Raw genomic sequence first — 19,176 nt, forward strand, 5'->3', positions numbered from 1 at the left:
TCTTTGTGCTCCTCACCTAACTGCTAGGTGTTGTGGCTAGGAGGAAAAGCTGGTCAGAGGAGATCTCAGCTTCTTATCTACCAGTTTAGGGTGGGATAGTCTGGGGCATACTGACAAATTATGTATTCCTGTAGTGGGGGATGAGTGCAGAGTTCTTAATTGGAAGTTCATTAGTTGGGGATCAGTCTTGGCAGAACTTTGGAAATCTGTCTGTGTATATTTGAGAGTTGGTCCATGGCCCTGATGCTGGGGAGATGCTAGTCTCTGCAGGACATCTGGATCTCTAAAGCCTCTGGTAAAATTCACTGTTAGAACGTAAGAACTAAACCTCTACAGGCTTCACTTTCATCTCTATGAATATAAATCACCCAGTATCCACCCTGGAGTGCAGATGCTCCTCTATGGCTAACCTAGACATCTTCCCAATAACTCTATGGGGCACCAGCAACAAACGGAGTTTTCCCCTCTTTGTACCCAGAGCTTGTATGGGCCAGGTACAATTTTCTTTGTGCCTATTTCAGTCATTCTGATTCAGGAACATTCTGGGGGTCATGATAGGTGACTGCTGGCAACTTTCTTTATGAGTTCCTGATCGCCTGTCTCTGCTTTCTGGTGTGTAGAGCTTACAGGTGATTCCCGCACCAGGGATCCTGCTTCCTGCGGAACTATTGGCCACTGGGGTGAATGGTTTTGGGTGGGTGGGGTAACTGAACAGTTTTCCCAATAGATGTGTCCATTTGGACCAGACTTACCATCTAATCCACAGGTTTTCCCCCAAAGCCAAATTCTTCTTTTTTCTTTCTCTGAAAACCAAGTTGTCTTCTTTGCTTGCCTGTGTTTCCCACCACTCAGCCACTGCTACTGCTGCTAGCACCCAAGTTGGTGTGTTTCCTCACATATTATTTCTTTCTTATATTATGGTCAAACTTAATATATCTCTGTGGTTTCTTTCTTTCTTTTTTTTTTTTTAAGAGAGAGAGAGAGAATTTTTTAATATTTATTTTTTAGTTCTTGGCAGACACAACATTTTTGTTTTGTATGTGGTGCTGAGGATCGAACCCCCGGCCGCACGCATGCCAGGCCAGTGCGCTACCGCTTGAGCCACATTCCCATCCCCCTCTCTGTGGTGTCTTTTACAGTCCAGTAGTAAGTTTCAGTGAGTTCCCTTAGTTACCTACCTTGTTGTGGAGCAGTGTTCCTGGTTTGTAGGGCTGGTACTGAGGTACTGCTGCGATGAACACCCTTCCTCTAATCTGCCATCTTCACTCTTGGTTCTGTACTTTTTTTTTTTTTTTTTTTTTAACAGTGCTGGGGCTCACACCTACAGCCTTGAGCATGCTAGGCAATCACTATACCACTGAGCTCTACATCCCCAGCCCCCTGTCCTAGAGAATTTAAAAATTCATTTTTTTATTTTAATTTTTTTGGTGTGTGTGTGTACCAGGGATTGAACCCAGGGGTGCTCGACTGCTGAGCCACATCCCCAGCCCCTTTTCCTGTGTAATATCTTTAATTATTTATTTTTAAGTAGTGCTGAGGATCCAACCCAGGGCCTCACCGTGCTAGGCAAGTGCTCTATCATTGAGCCACAACCCAAGCACCCCTCCCCACCCCACCCTTTTTAATACTTTTTTTTTTTTGTAAGACACAGGGTCTTGCTATTGCTTAGGGACTCACTTAGTTGCCAAGGCTGGCTTTGAACTCTCGATCCTCCTGCTTCAGCCTCCCGAGTTGCGGGGATTACAGGCACATACCACCATTCCTGTCTCTTGCCTTACTTAAATTCAAAAGAGAATACATACTTGTTTAAAAAATAACAATGAGATACAGAAAATAATTTAAAAGTCTTGACCATCTATATGAATTGAATAAAAAAATTCAGCAATAAGAGGAATTAATTGCTGATAAACTCAATAACATGCATGAACCTCAGAAACACTGTGGAAGAGGCTAGATGCAAGATTAATTTTTGTATATCTCCCTTTACATGAAATTCGAGAAAAGGTAAATTTTAGACAGAATGTTCTTCAGAGATGATGTACCATTAGGGAGACACTAACTGAAAAGGGACACAAGTATTTTGGGGTGATGAAAACGTTCTTTATTTTCACTGAAGTGATAGTTAAATGTGTAGGCGTATAGTTCTCAAAAATCAATCACTGAACTATACATTTAAAATGAGTGTATTTTATTGTATACAAATGATGCCATAATAAAATTGATTTAACAACACAGATGAGATTTTCAACTTTGGAAGAAACTTGGGTCAAAATATCCTGTTTCATCCAGACCACCATCTTTCCTTACCTAGATTTCGCAAAACCCTTCTGACTCTATTCTCCTATGGGAAACATGCTTCCTCCGCAGTCTGTTCTTCACTGCATAGTCAAAGTGATGTTTCTTAAACAAAAGGTGATTGTGTTACTCCCAATATTCCCCATTCTTCTTCACATTTATCAGTCAGGGTTCAGTCACAGAAACAGAACCACAAAACTAGTTACAGGATTCTTACTGCCTTAAAATTTGTAAGGTTCTGTGTGACCTGACCTATACCAGATCCTCTAGGATTATCTCTTAATCCCCCAATCTCAGAGTATATTTATGTTCAGAACAAATGTTCTAACTTCTAGACCATTCCACACTGAATTTCTGTTAGCTGGAACATCTTTCCTTCTGCATCTTCCCCTTTAACCTGAAACCTTTACCCACATATGTACACAGCTTCCTGACCCATTCCTTTATCACTGGTGACCAGTAAAACATCAGTCTATGCTAGCATCTAGCAAATCTCAAACAAATAAATTTTATCATGTATTAAAAATGATTATAGTTATGAGTACATAAATGGAATGCTAGGTATATGGGAATAAAGTACTGTAGTCACAGTCAGTGGGTAGGAAATATAGCCAGCCTATTAAGATGTGGGAAACTCTATTTATTTCTGCAGAAATACACATATTCCCTTTATCCTCTTTCCACTCAATTCTGTTGATATATAAATTCCCATTACAACAAAAATGTCCTTAATTTTGAGTTACTCAGAAAGCAGAGCCTGAGAAAACGTGGTTTGTTTGGAAGATGACTCCTAGGAATAGTATTATAAATCAGGGATAAGGCATTAGGAGGAAAAATACCAGTGTTACTGGGTTGGTTAATGCTGTGGGCCCCCATTTCATTGGGGACCCCTCTGAGGAACTGTAGAAAAACATAGCTATCCCTCAGAAAGGAGACTGAAGCACTTACCCACCAATTGTCATCCTTCATTGGTTGAGTGTTGTCTCTGGGGTACTTGTACCCCAGTCTTCTGGGGATGAACGAGATCCTGATCCTTTGGCTTTACAGAAATCCCCAAGGCAAAAAAGGGACTACCAGCACTTGCGGCAGGAAGCTGGGAGAACCCAGGATACTATTACAGCTACAATGAGGTTAAAGATGGGCTGAGGGGATACTGTCTAAGTCACTAACAATTTCTACTCCAAATATCCTTATCTCCATTAATCACTGGGTACCAGATTAAATACAAAAAGAATACGAAATATCAAACCAATTTCACTTTCTTCTTTTAGAGAATTGATAGCTTAGGAGTTTAGGGAAATTCCACTAATTTACTGAATTAAGTGTGGATGATATGAACAGACCTACATAGGCAAAAGGTAAATAGATTGAGCTATACTCAAAAGAATGTTGATCAATGATGCATACTTCCAGATATATACTGGTATTCCTTTCAATATACTATATGTGGATGGTGCACCTGAAGTTGTACCATGCAGCAACCCTGCCTAGTATAAAGTAGCTCTTCTTTAAATGTCTCTGAAAGGAACAGAAGATGAAATGTCAGAAAGCTGTTTGAACTAGAGTATTAGGAAATTATGGATCAGCAGTTTTCAGATGTGGGTTATTTTGTCCCCAGAAAACATCTGGCAATGTTTAGAGATTTCTGGTTGTCAAATTAGGGAAGGAATTGCTACTGTAATTTACTAGGAAGAGACCAGGAAGCTGTAAAACATCATACAATGCACAGGACAGGTCCTTTTTCCCCAATAAAGAACTATCCTACACCAAATATCAATAGTTAAGGTTAAGCAACCCTAACAGAGATAAAGGGTATCTGGATTTTGATACAGAAACATATGCATGGATATATTATTTCCACATTTAAAAAAATACTGTTTAATTAAATTACTATATACCAGCAATACAAAGTGTTGCATTAGTACCCCCAAAACCAAAAGAATTGGTGAGTCCAATACATCGTTTATCAGTTTTCCATTCCTGTGCCTTTAGCGGAACATAATTCAGATCAAATTCTGGTTCTGTGCAATCCAGATTTAAAGTAGGTGGTAGTTTTCGATAATAACAAGCTAATGCAGTAAAAGCTGCCTCAACTGCCCCTGCAGCTCCCAGAAGATGTCCTGTGGCTCCCTTCGTTGAGGAAACTGCAAGGGCATATGCATGGTCTTTAAAGAGATGTTTGATGGCTTTGTTTTCAGCAGCATCTCCCAATGGTGTGGAAGTAGCATGTGCATTGACATAGGATATGTCTTCAGGTTGAACCCCTGCATCTTTTATAGCAGCAGTCATACATCTAATAAGAAAGGAAATTAAACTTATCAAAACTAAGTTAATTTTAATAGATTGTTATTGTTCTATTTTTCTGGTACTGGTGATTGAACCAAGGATATTCTACCACTGAACTGTACATTCTTAGCCCTTTTTATTTTTTATTTTGAGACAGGGTCTTGCTACCTTGCTGAGGCTGGCCTTGAACTTGCAAACCTCCTGCCTCAGCCTTCCAAGTCATTGGAATTACAGGTGTATGTCACTGCACTTGCTGACAGACTGTTTACCTGAATGGTTTATGTGAAAGAAATGTAAGTATCAGAGTACACTGGATGAACACCACCTTTCATTATCATGTAAGTTAGAATGCCATCTCTTTGGGAATAACGAGTCACACAAGCACCTTAAGATTCTTTCATCACCACGCATTAAACACACTAACTCATAGACTGTACAATCACAAATAAAATATAATTCCATGTATTTGAACTGGCATTTTTCCTCAGGAAAAAAACATGTTGATGCAACACTAAAACAATTATTAGAAATTTTTTTATGGGAAGGGGCAAGGTGGAGATTTAAAATATGGAGAAAGATTTAAAATTATGTTTTAGAACTGGGGATGTAGCTCAATGGCAGAGCAATTGCCTAGCATGTGCAAGGCCCTAGTTTGATGTCCATCACTGCCAAAAAAAAAATTGAACAATAAAACTTTTAATTTTTTTTCACATTTAAATATAAAACTTAGCATATCTACTACTATTTCAGTGCTTTGAATAAACTCTCAAAATCCTCTTTATTTAGGATATAAGAATCCTAAATAAATAATTGTGAAGCCAAAAAGTAAATCTAAAAATTTTTTTAAAAATTCTCTGAAAGAACCTTTTAAAATCTTCTGGATGTCAACACTTTTTTTAGTTCCTGATCTCTGACCTGCAATTTCTATTTATTAACAGACAGTTCAGGGTATAATTTTAAGTGTGCTAAAAGAATTCTCCTACAGATAACTATATCGCGGTCAGTAAACTATGGCTCTGTTCCGATACCTCCTTTTGTAAAAATTGTGCTTTCATTAGAACACATTCACACCAATTCACTTAGGTACTACTGTCTGAGGATGCTTTCACAAACAGTTACAAAAGAAACTCTATGGCCTACAATACCAAAAATATCTATTATTTGTCCCTTCACAGAAAAAGTTTGCTAAATCCTAGCTAATTTAACTGGGTAAAACTTATGATTGAAAAAAGCTAAACTATTAGCTAATTCATTATCAAAGACTTTTTAAAACCTTAATTCATTACTTACCCTCTTCCACAATTAACTCAATTTTCAAAATGTGGCCTTTAGGCCAGTAGCATCACTGCAATCCAGGAGTTAGTTTAAAATAAAGAATCTAAAGTGCTACCTAGATCTGCTGAGTCCGAATCAGCATTTTAGTAAGATTCCTGAGTGATAAAAAGGCTGAGAAGCACTGACCTGAAAAGAACAGAACTCAACCTAAAGCAACCCGATACATCTAGAAGGGTTCATGTTACTGTCCTAGTCTAATGGAAGAACAAAGGATTATAGGAGAGAGCATACTGATAGTTATTAAGCACAAACGGAGGCATGGAAAACTGGCAAAATACACAGGATCTTCACAACTTCATTGACTAAAATCCAATTTATGTAAGGAGATTCAATCATGACTTCCAATACTTCAAGTAAAGAATTCAAAAATACTTTTAAGTCCAGAATAGAAAAACAATGAAGATACTGTGCATCAAGACCAGATATAATTTTCTCTAATTTGAGACTATAATAAAGTGTCTTATGTGAAAAAATTATTTTGAACACTGGGTCTTTACCTTAATGCACCTTCTCCTTCAGGATCAGGGGCAGTTATGTGACCAGCATCACCTGAGAGTCCATAGCCCAAAACTTCTGCATAGATCCGGGCCCTTCTTTGAACAGCATGCTCATATTCTTCCAGCACCAGCACAGCTGCACCTTCTCCCATTACGAAACCATCTCTCTTTGGATGAAATGGTCGACATGCTAACTTAGGATCTGAGTTTGTGCTCAGAGCCCGGGCTCTGGAAAACCCAGCAAGAGATAAAGGACTAATACAAGAATCTGTACCTCCAGCCACCATCACATCAGCATCACCGTGGGCTATAAATCTAAAAGAGTCTCCCACAGCATGAGCTCCTGTGGTACAGGCTGTTGATACTGCATGATTGGGGCCCTTGAGATTATGTCGAATGCTGACCTGGCCTGCTGCCATATTAATCAGAATCCTAGGGACAAAGAATGGGCTGACTTTATTATAACCTTTTGTCTGAAACATCAAAGCAGTTTCAGAAACAACTTCCAGAGGAACCATTCCCATGCCAATTGCAACACCAGTAGCCACTTGATCGGCTTCTGACTGAGGATGCCAGCCAGAATCTTTCATGGCTAACTCTGCTGCCCCAATGGCCATGACAGTGGGAGAAGACATGGACTTAATATCTGATTTGGACACAAAGTTTTGTTCATTAAACTGACCTTCATCAAAACCTCTTGGCACATAAGCAGCAACACTACAAGGAATACTCTTATATTCTTCACCAAGCAGTGAAACAATTCCACTTTCTCCTCGGAGAAGACGCTCCCATACCAATTGAGTTCCAACACCAAGGGGAGTCACTAAACCAATTCCTGTAATGACAACTCTTCTGGATGTTGGCACAGTTCCAAAAAACCTCTTTTCATTTATTAATTGATGGCATAATCTTGAAGATAGAAAACGACTGCTTGTAATTTTTAGGAAATGTAAGGAGTTTGACAACATGGTTGAGATTCAGATGATCAGAAACACATTCCTGTAACAGACCACAATACAGTCAGGAAGTATTCATTGTTTAAAGAGCTGAAGAGTTTAATAATGCAGAAGTTTGGTTTTTTTGAATGCTTGATGTAAGCTTCTAATAAGCACAGAGAAAATAATGTAACATCATTTTAATCTATTCATCAGCTTGGACTTAATTCCCTTGAGTACTGCAGTGTTTTAGATTGTAAGCACCTTCAGACATTCGAAGACAAACGAATTAAGGATTTATTTTTTTAATAAAATAGAATGTACAATGAAAAATGTGAAGCCACTCCTAGACTGATACGGGCTGCAGAAAGCGTTTTGTTCAGGACTGCTAAAAACGGACTCTAAATAGTATTTCTGGCTTAAAGGGAACAAAAACACATTTCAGGGCCCTTGGAGGCGGGTAAATGGGCTTTATCAATCCTCAATACCTAGGGATAAAAAGAGTTTCGAAAGGCCACCCAGAACCAGGAGTCCTAGATTGAGCATCTAGGCACTCAGGTTGAGAATCCACTTTAGGGCTAGGCTTATGCCGGGAGGACGGACAAGTCCCTCCACCTTTCTAAACCTCTCCTCTGCAAGAGGAAAATAGGATCAGCCAATCACTTCCGAAGAACTACGAAGGCCAGGGGCGAGGGTTAAAGAGGCGTGGCCATTCCCTGCAGTGCCTCTCAAACACTATGAAGAAAGCATAGCTGCACGAAAAGAAATTAAGCCGCAGGTCCTCGGACTTCCCTTTGGAAATTCAACCCCGACACGATTTGGGGATGAAGGCACTGAAACCCACGGGTAACAAGCAGTTGATACCTGTTTAAAGGGCTTTCGACGACCGCACGGCCCTTCCGCCGCGCTGACTCTCGCGTGAGCATGCGCACGCGTACACGCGCGTACAAACGTACGCGCTCGCTCACGTGCGTCACGTCGGAGCGCGCTCAGTCCGTTGACCTTGCACCGCGTCACCTTGTGTGATACAGGGCGGTCCGAGGTGGCTGGGCCCTTGAACGCGTGCGTGGAAAGACTCTGTCACGAACCTCTGGGATACGCCGATCGCCAAAGACCTGCAAATAACGCGAAAGATAGCGTTTTTGCCCGTCACAAAGAAACGTTGTTTTATTTTCAGTGATAATGCCCTTCTAGTCTCATGTTGTAGACAACTGATTAGGATTGAAATCCTGAAGGGCATTATCACTGAAAATCCTAAGAAAGGAAATTATTATAGGCTCCAAGTTATTTGTAACAGAAAAGCAGACTAACCAAAATGCCAACATCAGAAAATTAGTTGTGCAATTTGTAGCACATTCAAATGCTATGAAGCCATTAAAAATAATTCTATAGGTGAATATTAATGTGCAAAGATGTTGAAACTGTTAAATGCGAGTTACAGAACAGTATGCAGCATATCCGTTTTTAAAAAATAGTTTTTAAAGGTCTGCAAGGATGTACAATGATTATCTTGTTTTCCTTATTTTTTCTTAAGACTTTCTACTTTTTTTTTTTTTTTTTGGTTCCCGGGAATGAACTCAGGGGCACTCAGCCACTGAGCCACATCTCCAGCCCTATTTTGTATTTTAGGGTCTCACTGAGTTGCTTAGTGCCCACACTTTTGCTGAGGCTGGCTTTGACCACCTCCTCCTGCTCAACCTCCTCTGTGCCGCTCGGATTACGGGCGCTGCCACTGAGCCCTGGCTGTTTTTTACAGTAAACAAATAATGCTTTTCTAATAATTGTTTCCCTAACTAGGCGATGCTCACAATACCACATCCAATGTCTGACAGAAATGGAAACAAGAATAGAGATGAATAGAGACATTTATTTCTAAGTGTTGGAAAAATTTATTAACTATTTGCTCAGACCTGAAAATATAAAAAGTGAGCAAGGTGATATTTATTTACCTTTATTGATATTTGCTGTTTCAGATGTTTTATTGTTGATCTTTTGATACAGAGCTGACCATAGAATGTGTTTCTGAACCGTCTAGTCATATTTATGTTTCTTTCTGGGTAATAGCTCTTGAAGCCATTGTTTCCAAGTGGAGTACTTTCCTTTCTTTCCCACCCCTAGAAAATAATTTGGGTCAAGCTTATCTTTTTCTTAGTTAGACCTGGATGTAAATGAGTGGAAATTTACTTTATCTAAAATAGTTTAGGGAAGCCTAGTTTGACCTCGAAAAAATCCCTGATCATGCCTAACCAGTCAGTTCTTAGTAAGACCCTTATTCAGTGAAAATAGAGCTCTTAAACACATGAGTAAAACTAAAACACATGTAGTTATATGATAAAGTTTGATGGGTGAGAGCTACATTCTCTTTTTTCATTGCTGTGCCCTACTTTTAAATAATGTAAAAAGACTCTCAATGTTTTCTTTGAAGCAAAACTCATGAAACACAGTTTTAATATGCTGTTATATTTTTCTTTTTAGTACACAAAAATCATCTTGGACAAGAAATGACAAATCAATTAAAATTTTATAGAAAAGTAAAAAAGCCATCATTTTAATTTTTACCTCTGACCACTTTTACTTTCATTTGGAAAGAAGTGGGACATTTTCTGATATTCTAGTAGCTCTGTTTTCTAGAATATCATATTGCTGCAATGCCATGGTGTCTTTTTTTTTAACCAAATCTTCAAATTGGCTCCACTTATCATAGGTTCCTGTAAAGACTTCTTAGGTTTGCCTTAAATTCTTTATATTCTGATTCAAAACTGTCTTTACAAATATAATTCCCATGTTCTGTTAAAAAGTTTTTGACCCAGAAAACTAACCTTCTCAGTATTTTGTTTTTTCTTGGTCCTAGGCATCAAACCCAGGGCCTCAAGCATTCTAGGCAAGCACTTAATCACTGAGCTATAGTCCCAAACCATTATCTACTCATTGATCCTAATTTTTCTCATTTTTATACCTGTGCTTGTATTTTCAACAAACATCCATTTATTTCCCAACCTTGGGCTAGAAGATGGATTACAATTATTAATAGGGGTGTGGTTCCTGTTTTCAAAAAGTTCATAGTCTAGTAGAGGGATACAGCCACGGAAACAAACATGTACATACTGCTGAAATTGACTCTGTAATTGAAACATGAAATTAGCATATTATAACACAAAGGGGACAATAAAGTCAATGCTACCTCATTAAAATCTGGTAACTCTTCAAAAAAGTGATGCTTGAACTATATCTTGGAAATGAATAAATGCTTGTCCAATAAATGCTTGGGAAATGGCCTCCTTATAGGAGTAGAACCAAGGCCTGGAGCCATAGTGTCAGGGTAACTTCCATATACTGTGAACTGGTTCAATATGACCAATGTCAAAATTGAGAAGTGGGAGTGGAACAAAGCAACCATAAAAGCATGAGAGTAAGGCAGGGGCCAGAACACAAAAGCCGTGGGTGATATATGGAGACTTTTGATTTGATCCTATAGGTCAGAGATGGGATGCCAGCATTCCTGGTCTTAATTTTGAGTGTCAATGTTTTAATGATTCTAAATTCCCCTAGGAAGGACATGGTTAACTCTCATTTCCCTCACCAGTGTCTCCCCTACTCCTTTTTGACTTGAATAAAGCCTCTTCATAATTTAAATTACCTATTTGGTCTGGATACCAGTTGACTATAGAATGTGGGAAAGAGGAACCATCCAAAACTTTTACCAGGAGGATAACATGATCAGATGTCTGTTTTAGAATAAATCACAGCAGTGAACAGGACTGATAGAAAGGATGTGGGAATGGACATAGGGGAGAGAATTAAGATTGGATGTGAGGTGATGAGACCCTGAAATAAGGCAATGACAAGGAGGAGGATGCAGGAAATGTTGAGAAGGATACTCTTCTAGGAGACTGACCTTGATCTGATTAAGTGTGGAGGGGTTTTCTCACAGGAAGTCTTTCCACTGCTCAGCTCCTTAATCTTTCTGTTTAAGGACTCTGTTCACATTGTCCCACCTCCATGAATTGTCCTTCTTCTGAATTAGCGCTTCTCAAATTTTACTATGCATCAAGATCAACTGAAGGACTTGTTACTACAGATTGCTGGGCTTTCCTTTTTTAAAATAGGGCTCTAAAATTTGTCTTTCTGACAAGTTTTCTGGTGATTCTGATGATATCAAGTTCTTGAAGGACTACAACCCCTCTCATTGCTGATGGTCTTTATTGGAGTCAACATTTTCTTTAGTATGTGTGACAAAAAAAGACTTTGGGGAAATTTTAGTGGATTCTTTTTCCATTTGAGAATAATGCCATTGTGTCTCAACTCTAAAGAAATTTATACTCAATAAAGCTGATTTTTTTTGGGGGGAGTTAATTATATTGAATTGACAAATAAAAAAATAAGAAGTTCAAAGCTGGTTTAAGACCAATACTTTCATTGTTTGAAGCAATAATGGATATAAAGAGATTAATGTAGTTTAACATCTTTAACCTTTCTAAAGGCACTGAAGAATCAAAATATCTTCAACTTAAGTGAAAGAAGCAGATACAAGAGTGTGATGAAGTCCCTTAATGTAATGAATTATCTTACTTCGTTCATAAATGGTGGTATTCAAAAGATACTTTACTCAAGAACATGTCTTTTGCTTTTCTTTCTTTTTTCTGTTACTCCAAGATGTTACCAGAATTGTTGGTAAAGAGATATTTGTAAGGTCTTAAATTTTAAGTGAATTTTAAAAACAAAATGGTGTTTTCAATGATTTTGTGGATTGTCATTTTTATTACAGTACTAATGCTATGACATTAGTTTCCAGACCGTAGTTTCCTATGGCCCCATCCTATCTTTCAAAGGGAAGGCTGAGCTGATACCATTAGGCCCCAACTGTTCCTGTCCCCGCTTTAATTCCTGAGCATTTCTCACTACAGTGTTTGGTATATAGAAATTCTCTCTGTTTTTGTTTAAAATAAAGGGGAAAAGGTGTCTTGTCATTGCACTAGAGCCCCGTCCTCTCGTCCCAGCTCGGTGCCTGACTGCAGGCCCCGCCCCTCCGGGTCTAAGGCCCCGCCCCCGTGGTCAGACACCCCTCGTCCGAAGCAGCCGCCGCCCTCAGCGCCGGACTCCTCCGCGGTGCTCCCGTCCTGCCGCTCGCCCCGCCCTCCCGGCCAGCTGCGGGGTTGGCCGCGCAGGAGGCGCCTGCTCAGTGCGGGACGCGTCGCGCGAGGGGCGGTGACGCCCGCGGGCGGCGGGCGCTGGGCAGCTGCTCCGGCGCGGCGTCCCCGGCGGTGGCCGAGCTCTGCCAGAACACCCCGGAGACCTTCCTGGAGGCCTCCAAGCTGCTGCTCACCTACGCCGACAACATCCTCAGGTGCGCGCGGCGGGCGACCGAGGCCCGGCCTGGGGGCGCTCGGCCGGGTTCCGGAGCGCAGCGAGGCCCGGAGGAGGGACAGGGGCCCGCGGGCCTTCAGGTCCACCCCGCCCGAGCAGAGGAAGTCCCTTGCAGTTGTGACTTGGCACTGCTGTCGGGGTGCGGGGCCAACTGCAAGTCCCTCGGGTGGGGCCGGTGGCGGGGAGGCGGGAGGGCGGACTCCGGTCTCTGCCGCTCCCCTCCTGGTTAACTATCTCAAATGTCAAGACGTTATCCGCAACACGTTTCCTTTCCACAGCGTGGATTTTACCCAGCTGGGCGGCTTGTATTTCCATACGCTTATCAGAAGTTAGTCACTGATACAGTGATGATGTCCTCCCATTTTGTGAAATCCCAGTACTAAAGCAGAATACAACTGAATGGTGGATTTTCACATTTTTTTTTTCTGCCCGTTGTTGTTGTTTATTGAAACTCTATAAAGTCACAAACGTTGATATTAATGGCTGGATTCTATTTTTCAAACATGACCCTGTAAATGAGTATAGTCACCTTGGAAAGGAATCATTTGTTTCATTCTATGAGCATTACTCTGCTAGAATTCTTTAAGGGCCTCGACAGATTGGGGAATTGGGAGGTAAAATTTGATTATTCGCTTTTGAGTCATTACCCATCTTAACACCTCAGATCAAATGTGATGTCTTAAAGAAGGACGTGGTCGTGTGGGGAAGGCAGTGGAACAGGAGGTTAAAAGAGCTCCAGGTGCTTTAATGATTTCCCCTGTAGACCTCCATGATATCTAGGTTCTCTTAGCACCTTGAGCCTAATAATTGATGGTATATTGACATGAAACCTAAAAGGAAATTCTCAAACTCAAAGCTGTAAATTTCATGTGACCCAATTTTTAGAGCAACTAGTTTTAAGTATAGTTTTTAAATCCTTGGCAAATTAGGGAACATTAATGATTTTTGAAGTAAATTGAAAACAGAACATATTGAGCCCTTGCTGTGTGTTAGATGCTGTGAGAGATGTGGCATGTGGCTTGATCCCAGCTACATAATTGTGACCTATGTGAGGATCACTTTCCTCCTCTGTGACACCTCAGCTTACATTTTCTACCCTGAGAAAACTTACAGCTCTTCAGAGTACAGAGGTGCTGATGGACTATGAATGAACTCAGGCTGGGTTCTCCATGTCCAATCTGCTGGAGAGCCACTGAACTCTGGAATCACCACGGTTTGGTAAAGGGAGGTGGCCTTGTAAAGAAGACTCCTACTTGCAGTCCTAGGAACCAAAAATACTGAGATTGCGATGTTTTGAGGAAGGATATCTTTGCTTGCAAATGACTTTTGGCATCATAATAATCATCATGAACATTTACTAAACTTTTAAAAGAAACTTAGCCTGCTCTTAGTTTATGTTATAGTCTTTATTATGGCTTACATTTCTGATCTTGAAAGAATTTTTTTCCTAAAAAGAATTAGATGTTTGGAACTCATACAATTGGAAATGGTATGAAAAACTACCCTTTTTAGTTTGTCTCAAGTAACTTTTTCAGGCTTGGGGGCAACTACCCTTTTTTCCTTGTCCAAATCCCTAACTTCTTAACAAAAAAACTTCCTTTTTTGTCCCCAGCCATTACGGACATGCTCATTTAACTTGTTTGAGAGTCAAGAAATTGAGATTTTCTGTTTCTTTCTATTTTAAGATATCTGCCAGCAATAGAAGTGAGGTACAATGAAATGGGTATTGTCTTTACATCTCTTGCTCCTACGTCAGTCTGACATAGTATTTTATAGAATGACTGTTGAAATGAGAATTTCATCAGTAGATTTTTGTTTTGGAAACTAATTCTTGTTGCTTGCTATACACACTGAATCTCAAGTTAAAATGATATATTTGATTACATTTTAAATTTCTGCTTTGGATGACGTTTATCTTATTCCCATCTAAGATTTATAAATCTAATTCAATTAAGAACAAAATATAGGCTAAATTATATGCAAAGATGCCATTCACTTCTAGATTATCTGTTTTCTGAAGGCTACTTTCTTAAAAAGCTGTAGTAATTTCACTGATGTTCTACATGAGCTAACTTCATTATTAGCTAACTTGCTCCATTCATTCCTTAAAATATATAAATTTGATTTTCCACTAATTCATTTTGCAAACTGCACAGTTATTGATTATGAACAGCACTGGGTGTGACTGAAAATAGTCAAACAGAAAGAGGTTTCTCTTGGAATAGCATAAGTATATTGGGGAGAAAGACACAAGTATGAAAGCAGCTGTGACATAAAAATCTAAAAATAATTCCGAGACAATATTTAAAGACTTACATGTTTATGTGAGGAGATGACAGGGAGACCTGATGTTAGATACTTTTGAGAATAGAGGTTTGGTAGGGTGGGACCAATTGATGGAGTTGTAGAGAATATATATGATATGATAGTCCAAAGAAAGCAATGATAGTTTCTGGAGTCAGAGGCATAATGAAAAGTTTCATGAGAAGTAATAATATAAGAAGATATAAGGCATTGATTCCAGTTGGGAAGCTATTGAATACTCTTAAGTACAAATACAGATGGAATTGAGAAAGATATTGTAGATAAGGATTGACAGTTCTCAATGACCAAATGCAAGGAGTGGAATTGGAGTGGAAAACAAAATCAAAACTATTTTCAGATTTCTAAACTAAGTTATATTGCCACCTGGAGAAATTGAAAGTGAGTAGTTATTTGAGGATTGGTGAAGTTGTAGGCAGCTTGTGTGGTGGAAAGTATGTAAACTTCATCATCTGTAAGTTTAGATTGTAGTCTACTATTTTCTAAGAGTATGATCATATGTAATTTCTATTTTCTGGGTTTCATTTTCCTCTTTTGTAAAAGAAAAATGCCTGTATGATGATATATGATGATCATTTAGTGATCTGGAAACCAAGGAGAACAAATTTTGTCTAATGTTATAGCAACAGAGAATGGTAGAGTTAGAACCAGAGATTGTTCTAAGGCAGGCAGATGTTTTTGAAAAATTTAGGTGTCTCTCGGAATAACAGCTTTCCTTAAAGTTTTAAAATGACTTACAAACTGGCTTTTGTGATTTGTAAAAACAACAACAACAAAACAAAACAGATTATTGGATATACTCATGTACTATTTTTATTTATGTGAACCCTTTCTGAGATTAGGCATTCTAAAGAGAAATATGGCTAATAAATGATCAGATATATTTAGTTCTCAGCATTTATGAAATTCTGAAATAAGGATGAACATTTTTTTCCTGAGATGCTATTATTGTCTACTGTCTTACAATCTTAGAAATATATTTGATTTTGACTTTTAAAGTGAAAATTATGACTTTCTCACCACTCTTATAAAAACAAAGATTATTTTACAATAGTTAAATAATTTAGTAGGTAACTATGGGATTAAGACAACTAAGAAGACACCAAAGTATATTCAAAGTGATGGTGCCATCCCCCCCCAAAAAAAGAATCCCCAGCAAAGATGCAAGGTAGTTGCTAGCAAGCAAGATAAATATTACTAGTGGTAGAAATAAATTAATGGACAACAGAGAGAACACTCACACACATCAAACAGGAAAACTGAGAAAACTAAGTTAATGGATGAAGATCAAGGAAAACTTAAGGTGAGCCTTAGAGGGGGTACCTTATACAGTGCAGGATGAAGAGTATAGTAATGAGCTCAAAGATGGTGGATAGCATGCTGAGATGATGCTGAAAAGTGCACTTTTCTAAGGGCAAAAAATAGGATCTGATGTATTTGAGGTCTTTGTGTTTCTAACTCCAAGTTCTCCAAGTCTTTGAGGACTTGAGAGGCAAACTTTTTCTATCAGTCTGTGCTTAAGACCATGCTATCTGCTTAACACATTACTAGAAAAAGATGGGATGAGTAGAACTGTACATGACTGCCATTGTTGGATCCTGTTTGTAATATGAGCAAGACTAATATATATATATNATATATATATATATAATATATATATTATATATATATATATAATATATATGTATGTATCATCCATGTGATACTGACCTTTTTTTTTTTTTAACCTTGGGGCATGTGTCCAATATCATGAAAAGTTGTTTAAATTATCTATTATACTATTTTATAGTTTAACCTTTGATAAGAAATTCTGCTATGCACAGGGAAGCCCACCACAGTAATGGCCCCAAATGTCAGTAGGTCAAGATTGAATACAGAGTTGGGGGCAAAAGAGGAAGATACTTTTTTTTTTTTTCTTTTTGGAACTAGGGATTGAACTCAGGGGCACTCTGCCACTGAGCCACATCCCCAGCCCTATTTGTATTTTATTTAGAGACAGGGTCTCACTGTGTTGCTTAGCACCTCCCTTTTGCTGAGGCTGACTTTGAACTCCTGATCCTTCTGCCTCAGCCTCCTGAGCCACTGGGATTGTAGGCGTGCACCACCATGCCCACCCATGAGTATACATTTTTCTTAGTGTTTCTCAACTACCTATGATCCTCAAATTACTTGTGGTGAATAACTTTTTTTTTTAATTTCAAATTCTTTTGGACCTATAACTTTTATAAAACACAATGAAAATATCAAATTGTCATGAAAATTATTGAAAACAATTCTATATTTCTTACAGAAGGGTAGCAAAGAGTTGGTAGACAAGCACCAATCAGTGACATTTTAAATAACACTATTTAGAATTTTGTCTCTGAGTATTTCGTATTAAACTTAATTAATCTCTGAAACCAGCAGAAAAGTTTAAAATGATTGATTTAGTATTTATGACAATTGGACAATAGGGAATTATTTGATGGAAGACATGCTCATTTTGTTAAAACTTGCACAACTGAAGAGTTTGTTTTTTGGTTTTGTTTTTATATCAGATCATCTAGAGAACATATGTAGTTAGGATGTAAATCTTTTGCTAGCATTTGCTTACTCCTGTTCAATACTCTGGGCAGATGGCCTTAGCCTTCCTTCCTGTGGACCCCTGAGGTAGCCACAAAATCCATCTTAACATAGTGCTTATGGAATACAGTCCTATTTTAAGGCGGTAGATATTATCCTAAACTGGGTTCTAAGGGTCTTTTAAGTTTAATACTGTGATTATCTTGTATTTTCTTTCTGGTTTTTAAAGTCTTTTTAAAGAAAAGTTATTAAGAGATTATTAAAAATCTCATGTCAAACCTTTTCATGTACTGATTACTCATCCCATGAATACTATTCAAAATCTGAGTTATGGTAAAATAATTTTTTAAATATTTTCCTTCCATAACCATACTTCCTGAAGCAGAATATATATGGAAAATGGTAATTAGTCTAGGGAAGAACGAAGATGAGGTGAGTATAAAGGTATATCCAAGTTCGTGTTTGTTGGAAATAAAGTTTTTGAGAAACTATTCATTCTTATATAGATTTTTAGTTTCTTTTGAATAAAAGAAATATATATTAACACAATTAACACAAATATATATTAACCACCATCTATGTATCAGGCATCATACTAAATGATGGGGAATCCTTCAGAACAAAACAGACAAAATCTTCCACCCCCTATCTAGAGTGAATGTGGATTTTTTTTCAGAGAACCTAAAAAGACTCAAAAAAAAAAAAAAAGTATCTAATAGCACAGAATTAAAATATCTCATAAATTTTCTTTATAGTGGCATTAGTACTATTAGTTGTGAATTCGGAAAGTGAGGTTATACTAAATATATTATTACCTATGATTAAATATATACTAAATATATTCTTACCTAGGTAAGAATCATAAAATTTTGCTACTTTTCTGGACTGCTGCCTCTTTCATTAAAGTTGGAGTCTGATTTATCATGCAGAAGAATAGCCAATACAAAATGTGAAATGGAATACAAAATCATTGTGAAAAGTATAAATTGTTATATGTAATCTAACTTTTGTTTTCTCTTCAGAAACCCCAATGATGAAAAATACAGATCTATTCGGATTGGAAACACAGCTTTTTCTACTAGACTCTTGCCTGTCAGAGGAGCTGTTGAATGTTTATTTGAAATGGGCTTTGAAGAGGTAAATATGTGTAAGGGTTTTCTCTCCCCTCTTCATGTACAAAGCAATCATTATAATGTTGATAAATATTTTTTTGCATAAGATAGTCTATTTTTATTAATTGATCATTTTGAAAATCTGTAGAACTAATTATTTCTTCACATATTAGGTTTTGAAAGTTACAGTAAATGTATATTAAAGTCAGAGTAAAATGACAACTCTCCACAGTGCATTTCTTTTAAATCTCAATACTTTAGGAAACATGAAACCCAGGGACTAAATGTGATTCACTTCTGACTTTTAGCAAAAAACATGATTTGTTAGTACACATGAATACTAGTTGGATTTAACCACCTGTCTCCAATAAGAAATGGAGAGTCTGAAATAAACAGAAGATCTAAGTTCATTTGCCACGCAAAAGGATTTTCTTCTGTGACAGGAGAGGAGACTCAGTGTGCTTTATT

At 38.1% G+C, this 19,176-nt stretch overlaps 2 protein-coding genes across 2 annotated transcripts in view; one reads left to right on the forward strand and one right to left on the reverse strand.

Moving 5' to 3' along the window:
• Positions 1–4,144: 4,144 nt before the first annotated feature.
• Oxsm (3-oxoacyl-ACP synthase, mitochondrial) lies at positions 4,145–8,354 on the reverse strand. The gene is made up of 3 exons (XM_015489558.2): positions 8,213–8,354; positions 6,414–7,412; positions 4,145–4,588 (listed from the first exon to the last, which is right to left on the reverse strand). The coding sequence occupies exons 2-3, from the start codon at positions 7,379–7,381 to the stop codon at positions 4,186–4,188; spliced, it is 1,371 nt and encodes a 456-aa protein (XP_015345044.1). The 5' UTR covers positions 7,382–7,412; positions 8,213–8,354; the 3' UTR covers positions 4,145–4,185.
• Positions 8,273–19,176, forward strand: part of Ngly1 (N-glycanase 1) — a 56,815-nt gene continuing 45,911 nt past the window's right edge. Inside the window, exons 1-3 of the mRNA XM_015488946.2 lie at positions 8,273–8,300; positions 12,386–12,692; positions 18,619–18,733. Coding sequence (XP_015344432.1) covers positions 8,273–8,300; positions 12,386–12,692; positions 18,619–18,733 — 450 coding nt within the window. The remainder of the gene's footprint in view (positions 8,301–12,385; positions 12,693–18,618; positions 18,734–19,176) is intronic.

The sequence above is a fragment of the Marmota marmota genome, unplaced genomic scaffold (genome assembly GCF_001458135.2).
Source record: "Marmota marmota marmota unplaced genomic scaffold, marMar, whole genome shotgun sequence".
Classification (NCBI taxonomy): domain Eukaryota; kingdom Metazoa; phylum Chordata; class Mammalia; order Rodentia; family Sciuridae; genus Marmota; species Marmota marmota.